Consider the following 22,679-nt stretch of genomic DNA (forward strand, 5'->3'; position numbering starts at 1 on the left):
GCTGATCAGCACCCACTGTTCAATTTTATCATGGCTCATTTCTTTCAAGTATTGTTCTGAAGGAAATTGTTTCTTTCCTTGAATCCCTGTCCGAAGTATTTTTTTTCCTGTGACTAATTCATTGTTAAATCGACTAGACATATATAACAATAACATCTGTTTCACCAGAGGTTTTAGCAGATTGCAGTTGTTATTTAGCAATGCTGACAACTGGAGATCCAGCAAATCCTTTGGGATGTTCAGACAATAGGATGACATGATATTATCAGATTAAATAGCCTATGTGTAAAGTATACAATTGCATAATAGTTTAGTCACACTTAATTAGCTTAAAATGCATGATTTATAAATGGATTTTGTATTATTTGTATAATTTACTATATAGAAATGTTGTGTAAGGTTTGTTAGGATACGCGGCTCTCTAGAATGTGACCACAGAACGATTCAGGCAGTAAAGAGTTAAAGCCCAAGAGAAAATCCCGCTTTGTACGGGGGTTGAAATGCGATTACACCATCGCTGTAAACACGCACTCAGTCTTGTGCCCAAATGACTTGCATGTTCGAAGCTGTCTGCCTTTCAGGAATTAAGATTTTCTAGATCGCACTTGGGTAGTTTAACGACATCACAGTGGACCTATCTCTGCTACGGAAGGGACATATGTTGTAGTAGCACTGTGTGTAAAGGTACTGGAAATATGACCCTGAGATAACTGCAGCCAGAAGCTACGGACAGCGGGCCGGTCTTGTTTAGAGGCTTGTTACAGGACTTTATGGTGTGGGCTAATGGCGCAGGTGAATGAAGCCTATTGAAATAAAGTTACAAGTTCGATTGACTGGCCCATGCAACACTTCTGCTCCTACGCGTGCCTTAGTGGATGCCTATCATGGACTTTCGCTTGAAATTTGCATCTGTAGGCAAATTGAAGTAGCCATATAGTTGCCTCCGACAGAACCTGTTGCCTTTCTCCGTTTCTGAATGCTTTGTTTTACACCTTTTACGTGGATTAATTGATGGACACGAGCCAATGTCACTGCGCGACAATGTTTCCATCTCGAGTTTTGGTAATGTTGGTGCTACTCGAGACTGTAACATTTCGCGGTACTCAATCAAATACGTTACCTAGTAGCGGTTTAGGATTACTGGACGATGCCGACTCGCAGGAATATCTGCTGGCGGAAAGTAATTTGAACTCAAATAAGACCGAGATGGAGAAGACACAAGATAAGCTGTCTCCTTTGAACGCAACAACAGAATCGTCTCACTCCTCACTTACAAGTAGGTATTTGTAGTAGCCCTAGTTTAGCCTAGGCAACTTCAATGGAACTGTCATTAAAATGTAATTTCAGTCCTTGCCTGGGCACTCTCAAATTCACCCAAAATGACCCTAAATTGTAGGCCTATCCTACAGTAGGGTTAAACCTCCTCTCTCTATACTGGAGCCTAGCATGCATGCCGATTACAATTGTTTATCTGATACCTTTACTTTCTAAAAACGTACAAGACGTTTCTAATGAATTCGGGTGTAGGCCCGACCAGGACTCGAACCCTGGCCCAGTGACTGTCAAGCCCAACAACTATCTACCTCGTGAAGAGGTTCGGACCTTTTCGCTTAACTGTTAAGTTGTTGGCTTGACAGTCGCTGGACACGTTCGAGTCCCGGTTGGGGCAAATTCTCTAGAACGATGTTGGTGGCTTATGGTAGAGAAATGAGCATTCAATTCTCTGGTGGCATTCCTGAGGTCAGCATGCCAATTGCCTTCAACTTGTGACATCTGTGGCATTGTGTTGTGTGACACAACTGCACATTTTAGAGTGGCCTTTTATTGTCCCCAGCACAAGGTGTACCTGTGTAATGATCATGCTGTTTAATCAGCTTCTTGATATCTTGGCAAAGGAGAAACGTTCACTAACAGGGATGTAAACACATTTGTGCACACAATTTGAGAGAAATAAGCTTTTTGTGCGTATGGAACATTTCGGGAATCTTTTATTTCCCGCTCATGAAACATGGGACCAACACTTTACATGTTGCATTTTATATTTTTGTTCAGTAGGTAGGCTATTGTAAAATGGGCACTGGGAGGTGGTCTGCTGCTTTTTAGTCCTGGAGACACCTGCCAGCCAGCCAGTCATCTACAATTAACCTACTACAGGCTCTGGACAACAGCTGTACTAGGAATGGACAGGGGACACAGAGCCTCTTGTACTGATGTTAATGCAGCTGTGTCTGTTTTATGTGTGTGTGTGAAGAAAGGAGTCAGAAGATATGCCGGCTGAGAAAGAGCATGAGCTGTTATAAGCACATCCATCATCACTGATTGGTTTGTGCAATTAGCTTGAATTGTCCATGCTTAGTTTAGATTGTGATGCTGATCTTTTTTCCTGGCATATTGAAACCATTTAATGAAAACTGTAGGTTTCCTTCATTTCCTAACCTAAGCCTGTATACCACGTTCGTTTTTCCTTACTACTTATGGATATCCGTCTGGAATATGGCTGACTTTATCTTAACATTAGCATTGCCCAATGGGGAAGGGGGTTCACTGACTACTAGGGCTGGATAATGGGTTGCCATTAGCTGAGAATGTAGCTTTTAGGGTCACTACTAGCACTAACAAAAGAGTTTCTCCATCCCCTGATGTTAGAGTATCAAACTGATAAGATTTTCCTATGAATCTCTCTCTGTCCCTAGGTTCAGAGCACCACCACGGCAAGCCACTGGAGAGGACCAGGCCCTTTGTGGTAGTAAACGGACACAAGAGAAGTCTGAGTGAGGCCTTGCAGGTGAGACTACAGACATCAAGAGAATGTGTGTGAGAGACTATCGTTTTACACAGAGCCATACACAAACATTATATTGCACTGATCCTACTTCCATTATGTGCTTTCTATTTCCATGCTTACATGTTAGCATTCTTCATTCAGTGATCCCAGAGCGCTTTTATAAAGTGGGCTTTATTTTTTTAGATAGTGTCAGAGGTTAATAGCCATTCTATTTTTACAGGTCCCATAGGAACTCAAATTTTAAACTGTAGTTTTATGTCTCAAACTAACATCAAACCCACACCTGGTTATTCCAATTCCGATGTGCGGCTCACATTTTTTCCATTCGAAGGTCGTCCATGTTACGATGTTCTCCTCTCTGGGTGGAGTCAGTGTTATGGGGGAATTCTTCAGGATATGATTTCAGACCTCCTGTCAGCTGCACAGGAAGTGTCCGTCCCCTTAAAGTGCCCCCCCCACCTTCTTCAGATCATAGTTTTTATTCAGGAAGCTCCCTGTAAAATATGTCAAGGCGCCTACTTCCTTCCTCTGTTATATTACCACAAAAAAGGAAGCCAGTCAGCAGACCACCCCCCCTTCCACACAGACATACGGACAGAGCGAGAGGAAAGTAGAGAATAAGAGCATGACAGGGGCTACATTTTGGCACATTCACTTTTTAAGCCAGCTACTGGATCAGAATGTTAACTTTCAAAAGGTTGAATCCCATTGGCAAAACAGTCTCCATCAGGCACCAAGATGTTTGTTTGCTGGTTGCAAAACCAACCAGGGCACTGCACTGTCATACAAATAACACAGTTGAGTGGGCCTCATTGGCTATGACTCAGCAGAGAGTCACTCCTAATTCCTACATTATTGTGTGGTTTATCCTCTGAATCACTCCAGTCATTGATGAATGAGTAGACCTTTTTCACTTGTCCTGAGGTTACTGCACCCACAGCCTACTGCTCATACTGACGAACATAACACCAGTGATTCACGTACTCACTCAAAATACACGCAATGTGTAACCATGGCAATCGGGAGCTTGTTTGTCAGAAATGTGGGGATGGTGCCATATGGGAGGGGTGTGACTGTGTATGGCTGCATCTGTGATACAAACTTTGTCCGTCCACCCTCATCAACACCCACCCATCCCCTGAACAATGTAATTCCTGTAACGTTCCATTTCCCAGTCCAGAGAATGCAACTTCATCACGTTAAGTGTAGATCTTTATTTGTCTAGCAAAGCATGATTAGCTATAGATAAGACAATCATAAATGTTCTCTCGAGGCAAAAAGATCTGAGGGTATATTCTTTGCATATCACTAGTTAGTTCAAAATAACTACGATTTTCTTTTGATGAAATGCATGTAACTCCCAGCCCAATTAGGATCTCAGATTGATTATATGTGTGTTAGATATTAAAGAAGAAAACATGCCAGTGACCACAGTGTTACAGTTTCATTTCTTATGGTGGAGCAGGCGACTTGTGTCCTCTTGGGAGAGGCACTTGAGTTGGCCTGAATAGCTTCTGTCAACATTGAACCATGAATAGATCTACTTTGTCAAACACACTTTTAGACAGTTGCCACATTAAGAAGAAAATAAAGACGTGGGAAATGCTTCATCAGTTTACAGGTAACCCTTTATTTCTGAGTTGTGTTCTGCTGCTCAGTGCTCACCTCTCTGGTGCCTGCTATTATTAGCCTCCACACTGTATCTCTGATGAGGAGTCTAAGTTCAGTCCCAAACCAACTTGGCTTTGAATGGATTTGTGACTGGGACACACACAGGGAGCTCTGATGTGTAAGGCGTGCAGCAGGGAGCTTCACCTTAATACAGTTTACGGAGGGGATCTCAGCTAATTCAGGGCCTGATCGCTCTGTGTTGACAGTAAGCATTTCTGCCATCCCAACCCCTTACCCTACCATTAAGATGGCTGTGTGTGATGGGGGGGCATTATTGTCTTACACCCAAAGCATGGTAAGACTGATTCTTTACATGAGGGGGGCGCCTCTTATCAACTTAAGAAGGTGTCTGTAGGGAAAGTGTTTCACTAGGGTGTGTGGTGGATTGAGCCGGATTAAGAATGGTCCCCAACCAAATTAAGTTAATCCCCAACCAGGGGTCCTGTTTATATAACCAGATCATTAATTATACCCCAAAAGTAATTCAAATCACTGAGTACTTCTCTGAGCCCAAGTGAAGGTAATGCCAGTAGGCAGGCTACTAGTTAAATGGGAATGAATCACTTTTCCTATTGGTGAGGTAAGTTCTGGATATCCATGCGCAGCAGTAAAGAAACAGTCAGAGGCAGACATGAGTTCCAGTGATATTAATCAGTCAAGTGCTAGGGAAGAGGAGAAGAGCCAGTAAACACCACATTCCCTTATAGGACTGGAGTTGAATGCGACGCTCCTCTACCTCGTGTTGCCCATTGTACATTAATTAACTTGGCTGTTATTGTAATGCAAAGGGATACACTAAGTCATGAACTAACCCAGAGCTTTCCCCCAGATAGTGGACAGGCACACTCCACTGACATGTCCAGACTTGATCCAGGGCTGCTCTGGGTCAGACTAAATAACAGAGAAGCACTACAGGGACTGAGGAAGACAGACCGACATCCCAGGAGCTGACTGATTGTATTTCCCTCCCTCGTACTCTTCCGTTGAGCTGAAAGAGCTGGAGAGGAATCACGACTCGCCCTGTCCCTCCCTCTCTCCCTTCCTCCGTTACACCCCCTCCGCCCCTTTTCCCCTCTCCTCCTCCCTGGTTTCTTTCTTCTGTTGTGGGTCACAAGCAGCTCTGGACCCCACCCAGCATTCATAAGGCGTTGAGCTCATCTTGTTACTGGCAGGAGATCACGGCCTGGGACATTACCTCACTGAAGGAGAGGGGGCAAATAAGAGGAGGAAGGTAGAGAGTGGGGGAAGGAGAGGTAATGGCAGCAGAGATGGAGTGGACATGGTTGTCGATAGGATAAAGAGTGACAGAGAGAGGTGTAAGAAGCCAGTGAGCGTGAAACGAGAGACCAGTTGCGAGTGTGAGTTAAGGGTTCAGAAAGAGGAAGAGGGGGGAGAGAAGAGATAAGGTAGAGATGAGGAGAGAAATGGAAGAGAAATTGTAATGAAGCTCAAAGAAGAATGACAAACAAAGCTTGGAGAGGGTGGGTGTTTCTTGGCTGAGCTCCAGATATTTGGGTGTGATCCTGTACTAGAGCCCTGAACAGATGTAGCTCTGGAAGGAGCTCTGTTTCTACTCTGACCTCTCACCCCAAAACCACAATCCAAGGCAGCTGGCCAAAAGCTGCAGATGTTTGAGAGAATGTGTGCATCTCTTTCTCTCCCTTTTTTCTTCTCTTTGGTCACATAACTGACATGACTGTAGATTGCTTGTTTTTTTGCCTTGTCGTGTGGCGCCAGATCTCCACCCAATGTGCCTGGAGTCTTTGTTGGTCACCCATTGGACTCTCAGTACAAAAACACAGACCCACCCAATGTAACTCAGTCACACTCTCCTTACATACTTTGGTGAATTACCTCACCAAAGCCCTCTGATTATAATAAAGACTATAGAAACTAGAAATAGACCGAGTTTTCATTCAAATGTATTGGAAATCCCCCTCAATTATCAGCTTATACTTCTGGGATTCTTCTTGGATTATGATATTCTTGGATATGGAACCAGTTAAATTGTTTACATATCCAATGAATGGAGAATGCTGGATTCCAGTGTGAATAGTTATGTTATTACTAATAGCCTCTTAGAGCCTATGGTACAGGGACACAGTTGTGTGTGTCAAATGAACCATGATGTTGTTAAAGTATTTCTGGGACTGTGGACAGTAGAAAACTTCAGAGTGAATTGGGTGTCAGTTGTTGTTGGACTTGGGTACCCGGCAGTGACATTATCCAGCATGATTTTACCGGTCAACAGAAGAGGTAGTCTCTCGGGTTCCTCATAGTCACTAACTGCTACTTGGAACTGAACAGACCTCTCTGGCATACTGTCACCACCCTATTACCTTACTGCCTGTGCTCCTAGTCTTAGTCCCATTTCCAAGCCTGATCCTCTGCCAATTCCTGTCAGTTAGCTGGAGAGGAGAAAGCGAGGAAGTAGCACTCTGCGGTGGGGAAGGAGGGAAGCTCCAACAGGAAGGGTTTCACTTACTCGCTGTCTTCAAAGGTGGAGCCGCTAAACGGGCTAGAAAGCGACAGAATGGCAGGAAGAGAGAGGGTGTTGAGGGGAGCCAGGTTAGTTCCCTTCCCGCTGGGGGGAATGACTGTGTAATGAGATGGAAGCGTAGGGGAAACTGACATGAAAAGAGGGAGAGGACGCAATTTACCCACAGCCGCCTTGGCATTTGGTGAGAGAAATGTGCAGCAGGCAAAGGAAGTCCATTTATAGCCTGGTCCTTGGTGCCTATGAGGGGTAATCCTGGCTGACAGTCTGTACACTGATTCAGCTCATTTGGGCTCTAGTATTGTGCTTAGGTGTCAGTGCCAATCAAGGACTGGGTGCTGCCCGCATTTAGAGACTTTGGGTTTATTTTAGAGAGCATGCAGGTGTAAGCGTTGACAGGTATTGCTAAGGGGAGGCTTTATAACTTTAATCTTATTTCATGTCTGCTGAGTGGTTTGATGGGATGAGTATTGATTGGCTGAAGGGATTAATAGTATATAGTGTTAACCAATTTGAGCGTTGCGTAATAATGGAACTTTAGTGAGGAGAAAGGATGAGAGCTCCATAGCCGTCTACTACATCTGAAATGTTGTCCATCAGCCTCTAAAGGAGAGAGGTCATTGTGTACATAACATGTTCTTTATGAACTATGCAGGACTTCCTAAGCCTCAATCCTTTAACCTTCCCCAGGTTAATAAGAAAGACCACATGGTGGTCCTGTATATTACTGCTGTTTCACTAAGAAGATTGTCCCTTTGCCCCGTTTGCCACTTCAAGCTGCTCTTGGCTGCATTCGCTCATTAAGGCACTCATCACGCGCTAATCATGAATACACCATGTTGCAACATTGAGCAATTACAATAACAACAACAGCTAACAAAGTAATTGCTGGAAAATTGTTAGTTGGACAATGAGTCAAGAAAAAGCATGAACATAATTATGGTTAATTTGGCCACACAGGGTCATTGCTCCCTTTTAGCACAACAGTGTCCAACCAGGTTTTAGTAATACAGTTAAATTATCCACTGACTTATGAGGATAAAAATCACAGTACACATTCATTATCATGTGTATGTTTCTTTCCCATTCCCAGAACGGTCACCCAGACAAGCTACAGTGTGGTCTTCAATTTGGAGGCAGCATCTATATTTTGGACCTGGAGAAAAACCAGTAAGCTCACCTAACAAAATAGAATACATTTTGAAATATCATATATTTTAATCTTAGGCTTTAGCTATCTGAATGGGGAGTTGTGATGCAGGAATGCCCCAACCTTTGCCATCGTTGAGTTAAGACTTCATAGTTTCAGAAAGGGGTTTATCATCAGCAATAAAACGTTCAAACTTCAGAAAAATCTTCAGAGGAAGTAGTCTGAATGAATGTACAGTAATCCCGTCCTCTCCCTGCAGTGATCTGCTGCCCAAGCCCCCCAATGTCTTCTACTACCTCCCAAATGGCACTGGGGTTTCTTTAGAGGAGAGCACAGTGGTAAGTATTGGATCTACATTTACCATCACTGCATTTTAGTTACTATACCACAAATGTGTTGTCAAATGTTCTGGTTGTTATAGGTAGGATTATTCTAGGGATAGTTATGAAATCGGCAAGTTAGTTAATATGAGCTTGGATAATAATGTCATTATATGATGTATTATGTTGTCTCCTAGACTCACTGCTACTACCACGGCTCAGTGAGGGGCTTCCCACAGTCCAGGGTGGCTCTCAGTACCTGCTCTGGACTCAGGTAATAATATCAACTTGACTATGACCTTACGCATATGCATTTCATTCTCTGTTATGTAACGGTTAATGCATTTAAAACAGTAAACTGATCTAAACAGGGGTCAGCCTTATCCCACTTAATCGCCCCCCTCAGTTAAACCCTTTGTGGTGCACTATATGGGAAACCTATTATTATAAATGGGAAGTCTTTACAAAGGGCACTTCACCTTTTCCTGCCGTACGGGCAACGTCATGGTTACGTGAGCGTCATGGTTATGTGAGTAGGGCGGAGTGATCGACCGTGAGGTGGCTTTAATCCAATCCAGATTAATCAGAAAGATCTTTGACCTCCTAAAGCATACTAATCCCCTGATTTGAGAAAGGACCAGTGTTATAATCTGGGGTCCTTCGGCTGGCTTGGATACTTTAGGGATATCCAAATAAACTTGGTGGAAATCCATGGAAAATCCTCTTGACCTTTATTTAGAGTTGGATTCAAGAGCTCTTTACTCGCGTGGGCAGACCGTGTGGCCATATACTTGGTTTAGGGTCATGTTTATGTAGCGAAGGTAATCTGATTGCTAGCAGAGCCTTGCACAATGTCCTCACCTGAAGTAACTGTATTTACTTGGAACTTGGATGCCATTTTGTGTCCCTGTTGAGTGAGTCCCTGTTTATTCCCCTCTCCCTCAGGGGCGTGGTGGCCATCAACTCCACCCTGAGCTTTGAGTTGCAGCCCGACGAAGACCACAAGGACGAGGAGGGGGCAGAGGAGAGTGGAGGGGAGGAGGAGGAGGGGATGCACCTGCTCTACTCCACCAGACCTCTGGAGAGGGCTAGTGTTGGGGGCTGTGGGGTGTCCCATACGCCTGTACCCCCCATCCACGTCCCACCACAAGTCCCACACAGGGTGAGAGGGGCTTGAAGCACAATCAAATGTTTGTTTATCCTGGGATTGGAACTACTGATGGTTTTTGCCACTGCTGGAAATACCATACTGACTTCCCTGAACTGTCGACAACATACTGTACATTGGCCCTAATGTATTTTGTTTTCACTTTGCTTTTTTTTGCAGAGTAAGAGGGACATTCTCTCAGAGACCAAGTACATAGAGCTTGTGCTTGTAGCTGATCACAAAGAGGTAATGTACAATAAGGCTAATGTACGACAATGACCCATAGTGTAAGCAAGGCACTGACATAGCTGCACTTTGAAGAGACACCAGTACATTTAGACCAATCCCATCATGTTCGGTCTCTGTTGTCTTAACCAATAACTGTTATTTTTACAGTACCTTAACTACCAGAAAATCAACAAGACTATCATCTATCGAATGCTGGATGTGGCCAACCAAGTAGATTGGGTATGTAACCTAACATTAAAGTGGCACTCCAGTCTCCTTTTCACCTCATTTAACACCTGATTTACTTAACAAAAGCCACATCTCAATAAGTGGTCCAGGTAAGTCATGACATGACACAAGTGGGGGGGGCTTTCCCCTCCTTTTGTCTATTGCTCCTCTATTGTTCCTCAAGCAAGCGGGAGGCCGACGATATCACGGATTCCCAACAGACCAACTCCTTGAATGCCCTACTCCTTGAAGTTTGCAGGTGTCTAAAAAACATTATTTAGCTAAAAACACATGTTTTCACCCTTTAGTGTGTGTACTTTACTGTATTTATACTTGGGATATCGCTTTTCAACAGTAAAAGTCAAACAAATCGCTGGAGGGTGTCTTTAAGTATTTACCATATACACCCAGTTTGAGGTACAGCACCCCGTTCACAAAAATGGTTCGCTCCTACAGACAGTGAGTCACGTGGCTGTGGCTTGCTATATAAAGCAGACAGACAGGCATTGAGGCATTCAGTTACTGTTCGACCACACCGGGTTCTACTCCTATCAGCTAAAAACAAGAAGAAGTGGCTCCAGTGGGCACGCATTCACCAACACTGGACAATTGAGGAGTGGAAAAACATTGCCTGGTCCAAGGAATCCCGGTTCCTGTTGCGTCATACTGATGGCAGAGTCAGGATTTGGCGTAGGCAGCATGAGTCCATGGCCCCATCCTGCCTAGTGTCAACGGGACAGGCTGGTGGTGTAATGGTGTGGGGAACGTTTTCCTAGCACACATTAGGTCCATTGATACCAATTGAGCAACGTTTCCATGCCCCAAATAATTAATGCTGTTCTTGAGGCAAAGGGGGATCCGACCCGGTACTAGATGGGTGTACCTAATAAACTGGCTGTATATTTGTATTAGATTTTCATTGGTTTGTCATGGTGGTCCTCATCTACCCCTCTCTAGTTCTACCGGCCGCTGAGTGTGCGCGTGGCTCTGACTGGGCTGGAGATCTGGAGTGACCAGGATAAGATCCAGGTTGACAAGAGTCCCACAGACACCCTCAACCGCTTCCTGGAGTGGCGCACCAGAGAGCTGCTGCCCCGCCTGCGCCACGACAATGCTCAGCTGGTCATGTGAGTAGTCAAATGGACTTGGTTGAAGTTAATCGGTGCCTTTCTCACACCTGTACGTTATGGAAGCAGATTCATCCCAAATACATGTATATACCAATAGTTTGGCCTCTTTGTGAAAATAGACTAACTATAACTGAATGTGTTTGTGATCTCTTCCAGGGGGGACTCATTTGACGGAACGACAGTGGGAATGGCATCTCAGTCTTCCATGTGCTCCAAGGACCGGTCAGGAGGGGTCAATGTGGTGAGTTAGTTAGCTTCAGTTAGGTTTATCAGTGGAGTACAGGGGTAACTGCCTCACAATGACAGTATGAGTCTGTGGTAATTGACTCTGTGTGTGTGTGTGTCTCTCTCTCTCTCTCTCTCTCTCCCTCTCCCTCTCTGTGGGCAGGATCACCTGGTCAGTGTGCTGGGGGTGGCGTCCACCATTGCCCATGAGCTCGGGCACAATCTGGGCATGAGTCACGACACAGCCGACCGGCGCTGCCAGTGTCAGAACGAACCACGCATGGGAGGCTGCATCATGGAGCCATCTACTGGGTGAGGGGCTAGGGGGCTATGGTGGGCTAGGTTTGACATGCATTATAAATGCACCAGGCCATGCAAAGTCATTGATACAATACAGAAAGGATCAGTTCTGTACAGCTGTGATCCTCACCTGCCTTGTATTATGTTAGTTTTTAGGCACTTCATTTGAATGCACTTGTAAAAAGCTCTGAATAAGAGCGTCCACTAAATGTCTTGTTCTCTTTGCCCCTCTGTCCCAGGTTCATGCCAGGCCAGCTGTTCAGCAGCTGCAGTGCCAGAGACCTGTCCCTCAGCCTACTCCATGGTGGGGGGATGTGCCTCTTCAACGTGCCCCAGCCTGAGAAACTGCTGGGGGGGCCACGCTGTGGAAACCTCTACGTGGAGAAGGGAGAGGAGTGTGACTGCGGCCTGCTGGATGTACGTAGGACAGTAAATTGGATCCTCTTAGGGAGGACAGCATGGCTCACCATAGATGCAGGTTGAAGTTTATTGGTATGAATCTTGTCCTGGAGGCAGCACTGAGCGGGTTCCTCTAGATGGGCCAGCCGTTAAGTCAAAATTGGCTATATCATACAACATTTATGAAAAAAATAAAGTGCTTTTTGGTCTTAATATATGGTTAGGCATAAGGTTAGCAAGATTTGGGTTAGGTTTAAAATCTGATTTTATGAATGTGACTGCCAGCTACTGACCACCCTGCAGAGCTGCCTCCAGGACAAGATTCATCCCAATGAATGCCAACCTGCCACCATAGATGATAATTCAATGAACAGACTTTATGATTTAGGGCAGGGGACCCTCATCATACTAACGTATGATGGGGGTCCCTGGGTCGCCAGTTTGCCTGGGAGGGGGTCCCTGGGAAAGAAAAGGTTGAAGACTCCTAATTTTAGGGTTTAGGATTCATTGTATCACAATGAATTATGTATACAAGTGTCTCTGTCGCTCTGCATGTCCAGGAGTGTAACGATCCCTGCTGCAACGCCACCACCTGTAAACTGGTTCCTGGGGCCCAGTGTTCCTCCGATGGCACCTGTTGTGACAACTGCAAGGTGGGCAAGCCTCTTCCTCTGTCTCCTTCACTGGACCCTTACTGACACACACACACTCACTCAGTCACTCATTCAACCCCATCACTGAACACTCTACTGAACACCTACATTTAAATCAGCTCAGTTCGTTAGTCTCATATTTATTATAGCTAATTATATGTTATAACTCTACATTAAATTAAAATTAAAATCAATATCTTATGTTGTTCTTGTCTATTACTGTTCTATATTTTGTCAAGCATTTGGACGTTTTATGTGGACCCCAGGAAGAGTAGCTGCTGCATGTGCAATAGTTAATGGTGATCCTAATAAACTAAACTATTACATGATCTATCGCAAGAAGCTAAACAAAGGTCCAAAGCATAAACCTCTTCACTAATCTACTGTCTATTTTCTCTCTTTGACCAGCTGCGTACAGGTGGATGGGTGTGTCGACAGCCCCTGGGGGAGTGTGACCTCCCAGAACACTGCACTGGTACCTCTCCCTACTGCCCCCCCAACGTGTTCCTGCAGAACGGCGAGCCCTGCGAGGAAGGCTCCTCCTACTGCTACAGCGGCGTCTGCGCCAGCCTCAACACACAGTGCCAGATGTTGTGGGGACCTAGTGAGTTACACTGTTTGTCATATTGTCTGGACCCAATAACAATTGGGATTGATACCACTGTTGGGAGCTAGTGGCTAGTTATTTTGACTTGTTTCATTGATCAAGTACTGTAGAACCTCAAGAGATCCGAACCCCAGAGTTCTGGACTGTCTGGTCAGCGGAACTGGAACTTTTTGAAAAAGCAACAGAGAATACTTCCCTAGACAAAGGATTCCTATATATCATGTCACCACTAGTGTTTGATTGAAGAAACTGTTTTGGCGAGTTATTACATCATATCAAATCTTCATATGCCATATGTTGCAGAGTTGGAGAATTGAGAATGGCTCATAAACTCAGGAGGCTGTGTTACTTTTACTGTAGAATCTTTGAGACATTTATGGTTGTTTAAACTCCCTTTTCTTTTCAGATTCCACCAGGGCTCCGCCGGTCTGCTTTTCCTCCGTCAACAAACAGGGCAACAAATACGGCAACTGTGGCCAGATGGCCAACGGAACCTACATCCCGTGCCCTAGCAAGTAGGTACCACGTTCATTAGGGCACATCGTAGCGAAACGTTTTGCAACAGATAACAAAATAAGCATATTTTATTGGACAAGTTCATGTAGTCCCGCCCTGTTTCAGTCCTTTTTCTTCCATTTGGTGCCTAATGAACAATTCCATATGTCTGACTGTTGCTCTGACTGTGTCTGACTTTTCAGAGATGTGCATTGTGGGAGGCTCCAGTGCCAGGGAGGCAACGACCGTCCGTTGCTAGGCACCAGTGCTGAGATCCTGACCACCAAAGTCAAATTTAACTACAGCGACTTTGTCTGCCGGGGAACCTACTTCCACCTTGGCGACGACGTCTCCGACCCTGCCATGGTGGCACAGGGCACCGCGTGTGGTCTTGGCAAGGTAGGCATCTCCTCAGCTATAGAAGTACAATGCAGAATACTTTTGTTTTTGTGGAACGGGTAATTTTACCCTTTGGAATAGGGAAATAGGAGATATTTTCTCTGTTATCTGAGCTTACATAAATATCTAAAATGATGATTGGTATTACTGACCATGTTGTGGTCGTGTTTCAGGCATGTTGGAACCAGCGTTGTCAGGATGTGTCTTTGTTCGGCGTCGACGAATGTCAGAGCAAATGCAACGGCCACGGGGTGAGCAAGCCAGCTGCCAGTCTACCCTTATAGGAGTTACATTGTATTGCTCACAATGGACTGGCTCATACTGTTGTTGATGTTAAATGAATAATATGGCTCAATATCCTCTCTCTGACATTGCCAGGTGTGCAACAGCAATAAGAACTGCCACTGTGACGTGGGTTGGGCTCCTCCAGACTGTAGGTACACGGGCCATGGAGGTAGTGTGGACAGCGGCCCAGCTAGAGCACCTAGAGGTACCTCACCCTCCCTCACCCTTCCTCTGTTAACACACAACTTGACTGCACTCATAGATATACACTCCTCATCTTAATCAAATCCTTGAGAAATTGGGACACCGTATCAATAAAACTAGGATGAAATAAGTAACATGCACCCAGCTGTAATTCTATGTCTGCCATGATAACCATGACCACAATGTTTTCTGTATCTCCAGGTTCTGACCCGGCACGTGTGGCCTTGCTGGTCATCTTCCTCTTCGTCCTGCCGGTGGTTCTCCTCTTCCTCGCCCTGCGTTTCCCCCGCTGTCACCGCAACCTGCCCTGCCTGGGCACTGCCAGCCCCTTCCACAAGGGCACCGGACGGCAACAGAGCCGGTGAGAGCCCTGACCCAGGGGACACCAACTATGTGTTCACATATTAGTTGCAATATTTATATAGTATGTATTATGTTTGCGTAGTGCAGAAAACCGGTATCTGTATGGACAGAATTTTGGCCATAGTGTTTTTTAAAAATAGCTATAATGGAATGAAAGGGGCTATAGCCAGTATGTGCAAGTTGGAATTGGACATGCACAAGGTTTATCTTGCACTTTATCACTCAATGGAGGTTAGAGTTAACTGTGTTTTTCCCTACCCATGATTCAATGGGGTCAGTGTGGCCCATAGTGAGAATTGGGGCTTGGTGTTTGCCGCAGAACAGGATAAAAGGTACTAAATGTTAAGGGTACAATAAAGCCATGGAATTAGTTTCCAGCTGCTCAGTTCTGGGCTGTGTCTTTACAACAAATCGTTACTGAAGTGCAACGTTAATACTTAGTGTTCCATATAACATCCAAGAGACTCTCTAGTTTGCAGTTTGCAAAAATATCTGTGAACTTTGGTCCATATAAAAATTACTCACTATAATCTAAAGAGAGAGTGACTATATTTGATTGATCAGGTTTGGACACACCTACTCATTCCAGGGTTTTTCTTTATTTTTACTATTCTCTACATTGTAGAATATTAGTGAAGACATCAAAACTATGAAATAACACATATGGAATCATGTACAGTCGTGGTCAAAAGTTTTGAGAATGACACAAATACTAATTTTCACAAAGTCTGCTGCCTCACTTTTGATGATGGCAATTTGCATATAGTCCAGAATGTCATGAAGAGTGATCAGATGAATTGCAATTAATTGCAAAGTCCCTCTTTGCCATGAAAATGAACTTAATCCCCCAAAAACATTTCCACTGCATTTCAGCCCTGCCACAAAAGGACCAGCTGCCATCATGTCAGTGATTCTTTCGTTAACACAGGTGAGAGTGTTGACGAGGACAAGGCTGGAGATCACTCTGTCATGCTGATTGAGTTAGAATAACAGACTGGAAGCTTTAAAAGGAGGGTGGTGCTTGAAATCATTGTTCTTCCTCTGTTAACAATGGGTACCTGCAAGGAAACACGTGCTGTCATCATTGCTTTGCACGAAAAAGGGCTTCACAGGCAAGGATATTGCTGCTAGAAAGATTGCACCTAAATCAACCATTTATCGGATCATCAAGAACTTCAAGGAGAGGGGTTCAATTGTTGTGAAGAGGGCGTCAGGGCGCCCAAGAAAGTCTAGCAAGCGCCAGGACCGTCTCCTAAAGTTGACTCAGCTGCAGGATCGGGGCACCACCAGTGCAGAGCTTGCTCAGGAATGGCAGCAGGCAGGTGTGAGTGCATATGCACGCACAGTGAGGTGAAGACTTTTGGAGGATGGCCTGGTGTCAAGAAGGGCAGCAAAGAAGCCACTTCTCTCCAGGAAAAACATCAGGGACCGACTGATATTCTGCAAAGTTACAGGGATTGGACTGCTGAGGACTGGGGTAAAGTCATTTTCTCTGATGAATTCCCTTTCCGATTGTTTGGGGCATCAGGAAAACACCTTGTACGGAGAAGACAAGGTGAGCGCTACCATCAGTCCTATGTCATGCCAACAGTAAAGCATCCTGAGACCTTTCATGTGTGGGGTTGCTTCTCAGCCAAGGGAGTGGGCTCACTCACAATTTTGCCTAAGAACACAGCCATGAATAAAGAATGGTACCAACACATCCTTCGAGAGCAACTTCTCCCAACCATCCAAGAACAGTTTGGTGACGACCAATGCCTTTTCCAGCATGATGGAGCACTTTGCCATAAGGCAAAAGTGATAACTAAGTGGCTCGGGGAACAAAACATCTACATTTTGGGTCCATGCCCAGGAAACTCCCCAGACCTTAATCCCACTGAGAACTTGTGGTTGATCCTCAAGAGGCGGGTGGACAAACAAAACCCCACAAATTCTGACAAGCATTGATTATGCCAGAATGAGCTGCCATCAGTCAGGATGTGGCCCAGAAGTTAATTGACAGCATGCCAGGGCGGATTGCAGAGGTCTTGAAAAAGAAGGGTCAACACTGCAAATATTGACTCTTTGCATAAACTTAATGTAATTGTCAATAAAAGCCTTTGACACTTATGGAATGCTTGTAATTATACTTCAGTATACCATAGTAACATCTGACAAAAATATCTCATAACACTGAAGCAGTGAACTTTGTGAAGACCAATACTTGTGTCATTCTCAAAACTTTTGACCACGACTGTAGTAACCAAAAAAGTCTTAAACAAATCAAAATATATTTTATATTTGAGATTCTTCAAAGTAGCCACCCTTTGCCTTGATGACAGCTTTGCACACTTGAATGAGTACGTGTGTCCAAACTTTTGACTGGTACTGTATGTTTTTTGAGGAAACAGCTCAGATACTAACGATGCACTTTAAGAAGGATATAACGACGAATTAAAGGGAAACTCACCCCAGTTTAGTTCCCCATTTCTTGAATGTTTTATATAGGACTCCTTTAGAGCCGGTTTCCCGTGTAGAAATACTTACCATTCTGGAGAGTTTCAGTTCTATAAGCTTATTTTGAGCGTTACTTCTGTCAACCTCATTTTTACTTAAATTGAACCACTACAATGACCTCTGGCTCTTCAGAACCAAAACTGATTATTCCCCTAGGTTGTAATAAAATGTATATTAACCAGTGTATTGTAATCATACACCCATTCTTTGAGGGCTGGACCAATGTTATAGAGAAACGTCATATTCTTAACTCTTATGACAGTGCCCAGCTAACTATTTGTAATGTTTCAGCACCTCCATTATTGAAATTGTGGTATGAACTTTATGTTAATGTGTGTGTGCTGTCTTCCAGGACCCCGGCCACAGAGCGAGTGGATGCTCGTAACGGGGAACAGGTCCAACCTCTGAGGTACCACTGGAGCCGCCAGAGTGACATCCAAATGACCCCGTCTCCACCTTCTAACAAGGTACCACGATGACCCACCCTGGCCTTCCCTGGCTGTCACTCAAATAGTTTTTCCACCTACACTGTTCCTATGTGCCCCTTGTTATAGGTACATGGAATAGATAACACTGACTAATATTAGCCATTTAGCAGACCTCAATCGCTCTGCGTTGACCCACATGAAAAAATACTACCGTTTACTATAGAATTCTGTAGTAAACTTTAGTAAACTGTAGAATAGGGATTAACATGGGTAACCGGGATCCCTTGACTGTCCCAGGAACACACATTTCCCGAAAAAATTTAATGACGACCTGGAAATTTACAAAAATTGTCGGCACTAATGCAATTCCACAAAATACACAACATGTGCAGCATCAGATTAGCAACATATTTAATAGCACATTATCCAAATAGGTTGTCGCATGGTAGCCTTTAGCATATTTACTTCACACAAAGTCGCCATAAATTCAAAGCACACGCATAATTGCCACTGCTGGACTGCACACGCGACCTGAATGCAGTTAATGAACCCTACAGGAAACCCCTACAGTATAGCCTATAAAATAATGTGTGCCTCTTTGAGCTGTCATTGTGACTCAGACAGTCACAAATTTGATAGGCCTATGCACAATTTATTACAATGTCATCTCTGTCACAGTCATGAAGTCTGTGGGTAGGCATGAGGGAAAATTATATATTCTCCTGTCCTAAATCCTGACTCCTGTCTTGCATGAAAATTCATAACTTTATTCTGTAATCCGTAGGTTGCCATTATCAAAGCACGCCTGTGCATGTCAAAATACCGCTATAACATTTCCCCTGCTTCTCTGCACTGTCTCAGACTTGCTGCCGATATGAGAGCTTTGGTAGAGAATGTGTGCTCAACAAACAATATGAGAGTAGATACAGTGCCTTGCAAAAGTTTTCATCCCCCTTGGTGTTTTTCCTATTTTGTTGCATTACAACCTGTAATTTAAATTTGATTTTTATTTGGATTTCATGTAATGGACATACACAAAATAGTCCAAATTGGTGAAGTGAAATGAAAAAGATAACTTGTTTCAAAAGATTCTAAAAAATAAATAACGGAGAAGTGGTGCATCGTATGTATTCACCCCTTTATGAAGCCCCTAAATAAGATCTGGTGCAACCAATTACCTTCAGAAGTCACATAATTAGTTAGATTGCACAAAGGTGGACTTTATTTAAGTGTCACATGATCTGTCACATGATCTCAGTGTGTGTATATATACACCTGTTCTGAAAGGCCCCAGAGTCTGCAATATCACTAAGCAAGGGGCACCACCAAGCAAGCGTCACCATGAAGACCAAGGAGCTCTCCAAACAGGTCAGGGACAAAGTTGTGGAGAAGTACAGATCAGGGTTGGGTTATAAATAAATATCCAAAATGTTGAACATTCCACGGAGCACCGTTAAATCCATTATTAAAAAATTGAAAGAATATGGCACCACAACAAACCTGCCAAGAGAGGGCCGCCCACCAAAAGTCACGGACCAGGCAAGGAGGGCATTAATGGGGACAAAGAGACCAAAGATTACCCTGAAGGAGCTGCAAAGCTCCACAGCGGAGATTGGAGTATCTGTCCATAGGACCACTTTAAGCCGTACACAGAGCTGGGCTTTACGGAAGAGTGGCCAGAAAAAAAGCCATTGCTTAAAGAAATAAATAAGCAAACACGTTTGGTGTTCGCCAAAAGGCATGTGGGAGACTCCCCAAACATATGGAAGAAGGTACTCTGGTCAAATGAGACTAAAATTGAGATTTTTGGCCATCAAGGAAAATGCTATGTCTGGCGCAAACCCAACACCTCTCATCACCCCGAGAGCACCATCCGTTTTTCATCAGCAGGGACTGGTTAACTGGTCAGAATTGAAGGAATGATGGATGGCGCTAAATACAGGGAAATTCTTGAGGGAAACCTGTTTCAGTCTTCCAGAGATTTGAGACTGGGATGGAGGTTCACCTTCCAGCAGGACAATGACCCTAAGCATACTGCTAAAGCAACACTCAAGTGCTTTAAGGGGAAACATTTAAATGTCTTGGAATGGCCTAGTCAAAGCCCAGACCTCAATCCAATTGAGATTCTGTGGTATGACTTAAAGATTGCTGTACATCAAATCAAATCAAATTTTATTTGTCACATACAAGAGTTTAGGTATTGTTTAAAGGGGGTAGAATGCCTTGTGCTTTTGGCCAGAAGGATAATTTCTAAACGTAATATCTACAATTTAAAATTTGCAAAAAAAATTAAACCAGCGGAACTCATCCAACTTGAAGGAGCTGGAGCAGTTTTGCCTTGAAGAATGGGCAAAAATGCCAGTGGCTAGATGTGCCAAGCTTATAGAGACATACCCCAAGAGACTTGCAGCTGTAATTGCTGCAAAAGGTGGCTCTACAAAGTATTGACTTTGGGGGGGTGAATAGTTATGCTTTTTTTATTATTACTTGTTTGTTTCACAATAAAAAAATATTTTGCATCTTCAAAGTGGTAGGCATGTTGTGTAAATCAAATGATACAAACCCCCCCAAAAAATCCATTTTAATTCCAGGTTGTAAGGCAACAAAATAGGAAAAATGCCAAGGGGGGTGAATACTTTCGCAAGGCACTGTATGGATACTTTGAAAACAGAGTTGTTTCTCGTTAAGATACTTTGATATTTAAACTATTTCCACTCTTCATCTACCTGTTATTCATGAGCTGATCTGCTATCCGTATAATCATCAACTTGATTTTTGCCAAATATAGGAAATATTCTGTAATTCGTTGAAGGTTATCTAGCAAGTTTAGCAACTTTAATCATTTGACTTTTGTTTGACTGCCGTTACAAAGTTTGTATGATTCAACAACGCTATACTCGGGGTGTGCTCTGTGTCTAGATGGCCTACTGCTTAATTGAGGAACATAAGGCTGAAAATGTATGAACGGTCTGTTTCGCAACTCACAACAATGTAATTGTTGATCAAAGACAGTTACTCTATCATTACTTAAAATCAGTTTAATTTGCTCTGAAATCTTTACTCTCTTATTTGGGGAGAACCCTGGCATAGTGACCATATCTTGGTTTTAATCTCTTTATATGGACACTACCGATTTTTGCACTATTTCCTGGGACTTTCGGTTATAAATACGAATTATTCCCGGTATTGAAACTTGTCTGGAAAATATGAATCCCTACTGTTGAATACTATACTACACACTGTAGTACAGTGGGGAAAAAAGTATTTAGTCAGCCACCAATTGTGCAAGTTCTCCCACTTAAAAAGATGAGAGAGGCCTGTAATTTTCATCATAGGTACACGTCAACTATGACAGACAAATTGAGATTTTTTTTCTCCAGAAAATCACATTGTAGGATTTTTAATGAATTTATTTGCAAATTATGGTGGAAAATAAGTATTTGGTCACCTACAAACAAGCAAGATTTCTGGCTCTCACAGACCTGTAACTTCTTCTTTAAGAGGCTCCTCTGTCCTCCACTACGTTACCTGTATTAATGGCACCTGTTTGAACTTGTTATCAGTATAAAAGACACCTGTCCACAACCTCAAACAGTCACACTCCAAACTCCACTATGGGCAAGACCAAAGAGCTGTCAAAGGACACCAGAAACAAAATTGTAGACCTGCACCAGGCTGGGAAGACTGAATCTGCAATAGGTAAGCAGCTTGGTTTGAAGAAATCAACTGTGGGAGCAATTATTAGGAAATGGAAGACATACAAGACCACTGATAATCTCCCTCGATCTGGGGCTCCATGCAAGATCTCACCCCGTGGGATCAAAATGATCACAAGAACGGTGAGCAAAAAATCCCAGAACCACACGGGGGACCTAGTGAATGACCTGCAGAGAGCTGGGACCAAAGTAACAAAGCCTACCATCAGTAACACAATACGCCGCCAGTGGGACTCAAATCCTGCAGTGCCAGACGTGTCCCCCTGCTTAAGCCAGTACATGTCCAGGCCCGTCTGAAGTTTGCTAGAGTGCAGTTTGGATGATCCAGAAGAGGATTGGAAGAATGTCATATGGTCAGATGAAACCAAAATATAACTTTTTTGGTAAAACTCAACTCGTCGTGTTTGGAGGACAAAGAATGCTGAGTTGCATCCAAAGAACACCATACTTACTGTGAAGCATGGGGGTGGAAACATCATGCTTTGGGGCTGTTTTTTCTGCAAAGGGACCAGGACGACTGATCCGTGTAAAGGAAAGAATGAATGGGGCCATGTATCGTGAGATTTAGAGTGAAAACCTCCTTCCATCAGCAAGGGCATTGAAGATGAAACGTGGCTGGGTCTTTCAGCATGACAATGATCCCAAACACACCGCCCGGGCAACGAAGGAGTGGCTTCGCAAGAAGCATTTCAAGGTCTTGGAGTGGCCTAGCCAGTCTCCAGATCTCAACCCCATAGAAAATCTTTGGAGGGAGTTGAAAGTCCGTGTTGCCCAGCGACAGCCCCAAAACATCACTGCTCTAGAGGAGATCTGCATGGAGGAATGGGCCAAAATACCAGCAACAGTGTGTGAAAACCTTGTGAAGACTTACAGAAAACGTTGACCTGTGTCATTGCCAACAAAGGGTATATAACAAAGTATTGAGAAACTTTTGTTATTGACCAAATACTTAT

General features: G+C 43.9%; 1 protein-coding gene across 3 annotated transcripts in view; it reads left to right on the plus strand.

Annotated features, from left to right (window-relative positions):
* The first annotated feature begins 442 nt into the window (after positions 1-442).
* LOC121572442 (disintegrin and metalloproteinase domain-containing protein 15-like) overlaps positions 443-22,679 on the plus strand; it is a 33,897-nt gene continuing 11,660 nt past the window's right edge. For 2 of the 3 annotated variants that reach the window (XM_045214761.1, XM_045214762.1), the window contains exons 1-20: positions 443-1,276; positions 2,694-2,785; positions 8,047-8,123; positions 8,363-8,441; positions 8,621-8,697; positions 9,369-9,585; positions 9,751-9,816; positions 9,967-10,038; positions 10,984-11,153; positions 11,313-11,397; positions 11,545-11,693; positions 11,921-12,098; positions 12,641-12,733; positions 13,142-13,337; positions 13,747-13,855; positions 14,039-14,234; positions 14,408-14,485; positions 14,613-14,724; positions 14,925-15,084; positions 17,935-18,049. In XM_045214761.1, coding sequence (XP_045070696.1) covers positions 1,012-1,276; positions 2,694-2,785; positions 8,047-8,123; positions 8,363-8,441; positions 8,621-8,697; positions 9,369-9,585; positions 9,751-9,816; positions 9,967-10,038; positions 10,984-11,153; positions 11,313-11,397; positions 11,545-11,693; positions 11,921-12,098; positions 12,641-12,733; positions 13,142-13,337; positions 13,747-13,855; positions 14,039-14,234; positions 14,408-14,485; positions 14,613-14,724; positions 14,925-15,084; positions 17,935-18,049 — 2,586 coding nt within the window. In that variant the 5' untranslated portion in view covers positions 443-1,011. The remainder of the gene's footprint in view (positions 1,277-2,693; positions 2,786-8,046; positions 8,124-8,362; positions 8,442-8,620; positions 8,698-9,368; positions 9,586-9,750; positions 9,817-9,966; positions 10,039-10,983; positions 11,154-11,312; positions 11,398-11,544; positions 11,694-11,920; positions 12,099-12,640; positions 12,734-13,141; positions 13,338-13,746; positions 13,856-14,038; positions 14,235-14,407; positions 14,486-14,612; positions 14,725-14,924; positions 15,085-17,934; positions 18,050-22,679) is intronic. The other variant, XM_045214763.1, reaches the window with a different exon arrangement.

This window comes from Coregonus clupeaformis, unplaced genomic scaffold (assembly GCF_020615455.1).
Source record: "Coregonus clupeaformis isolate EN_2021a unplaced genomic scaffold, ASM2061545v1 scaf0306, whole genome shotgun sequence".
NCBI classification, from domain to species: domain Eukaryota; kingdom Metazoa; phylum Chordata; class Actinopteri; order Salmoniformes; family Salmonidae; genus Coregonus; species Coregonus clupeaformis.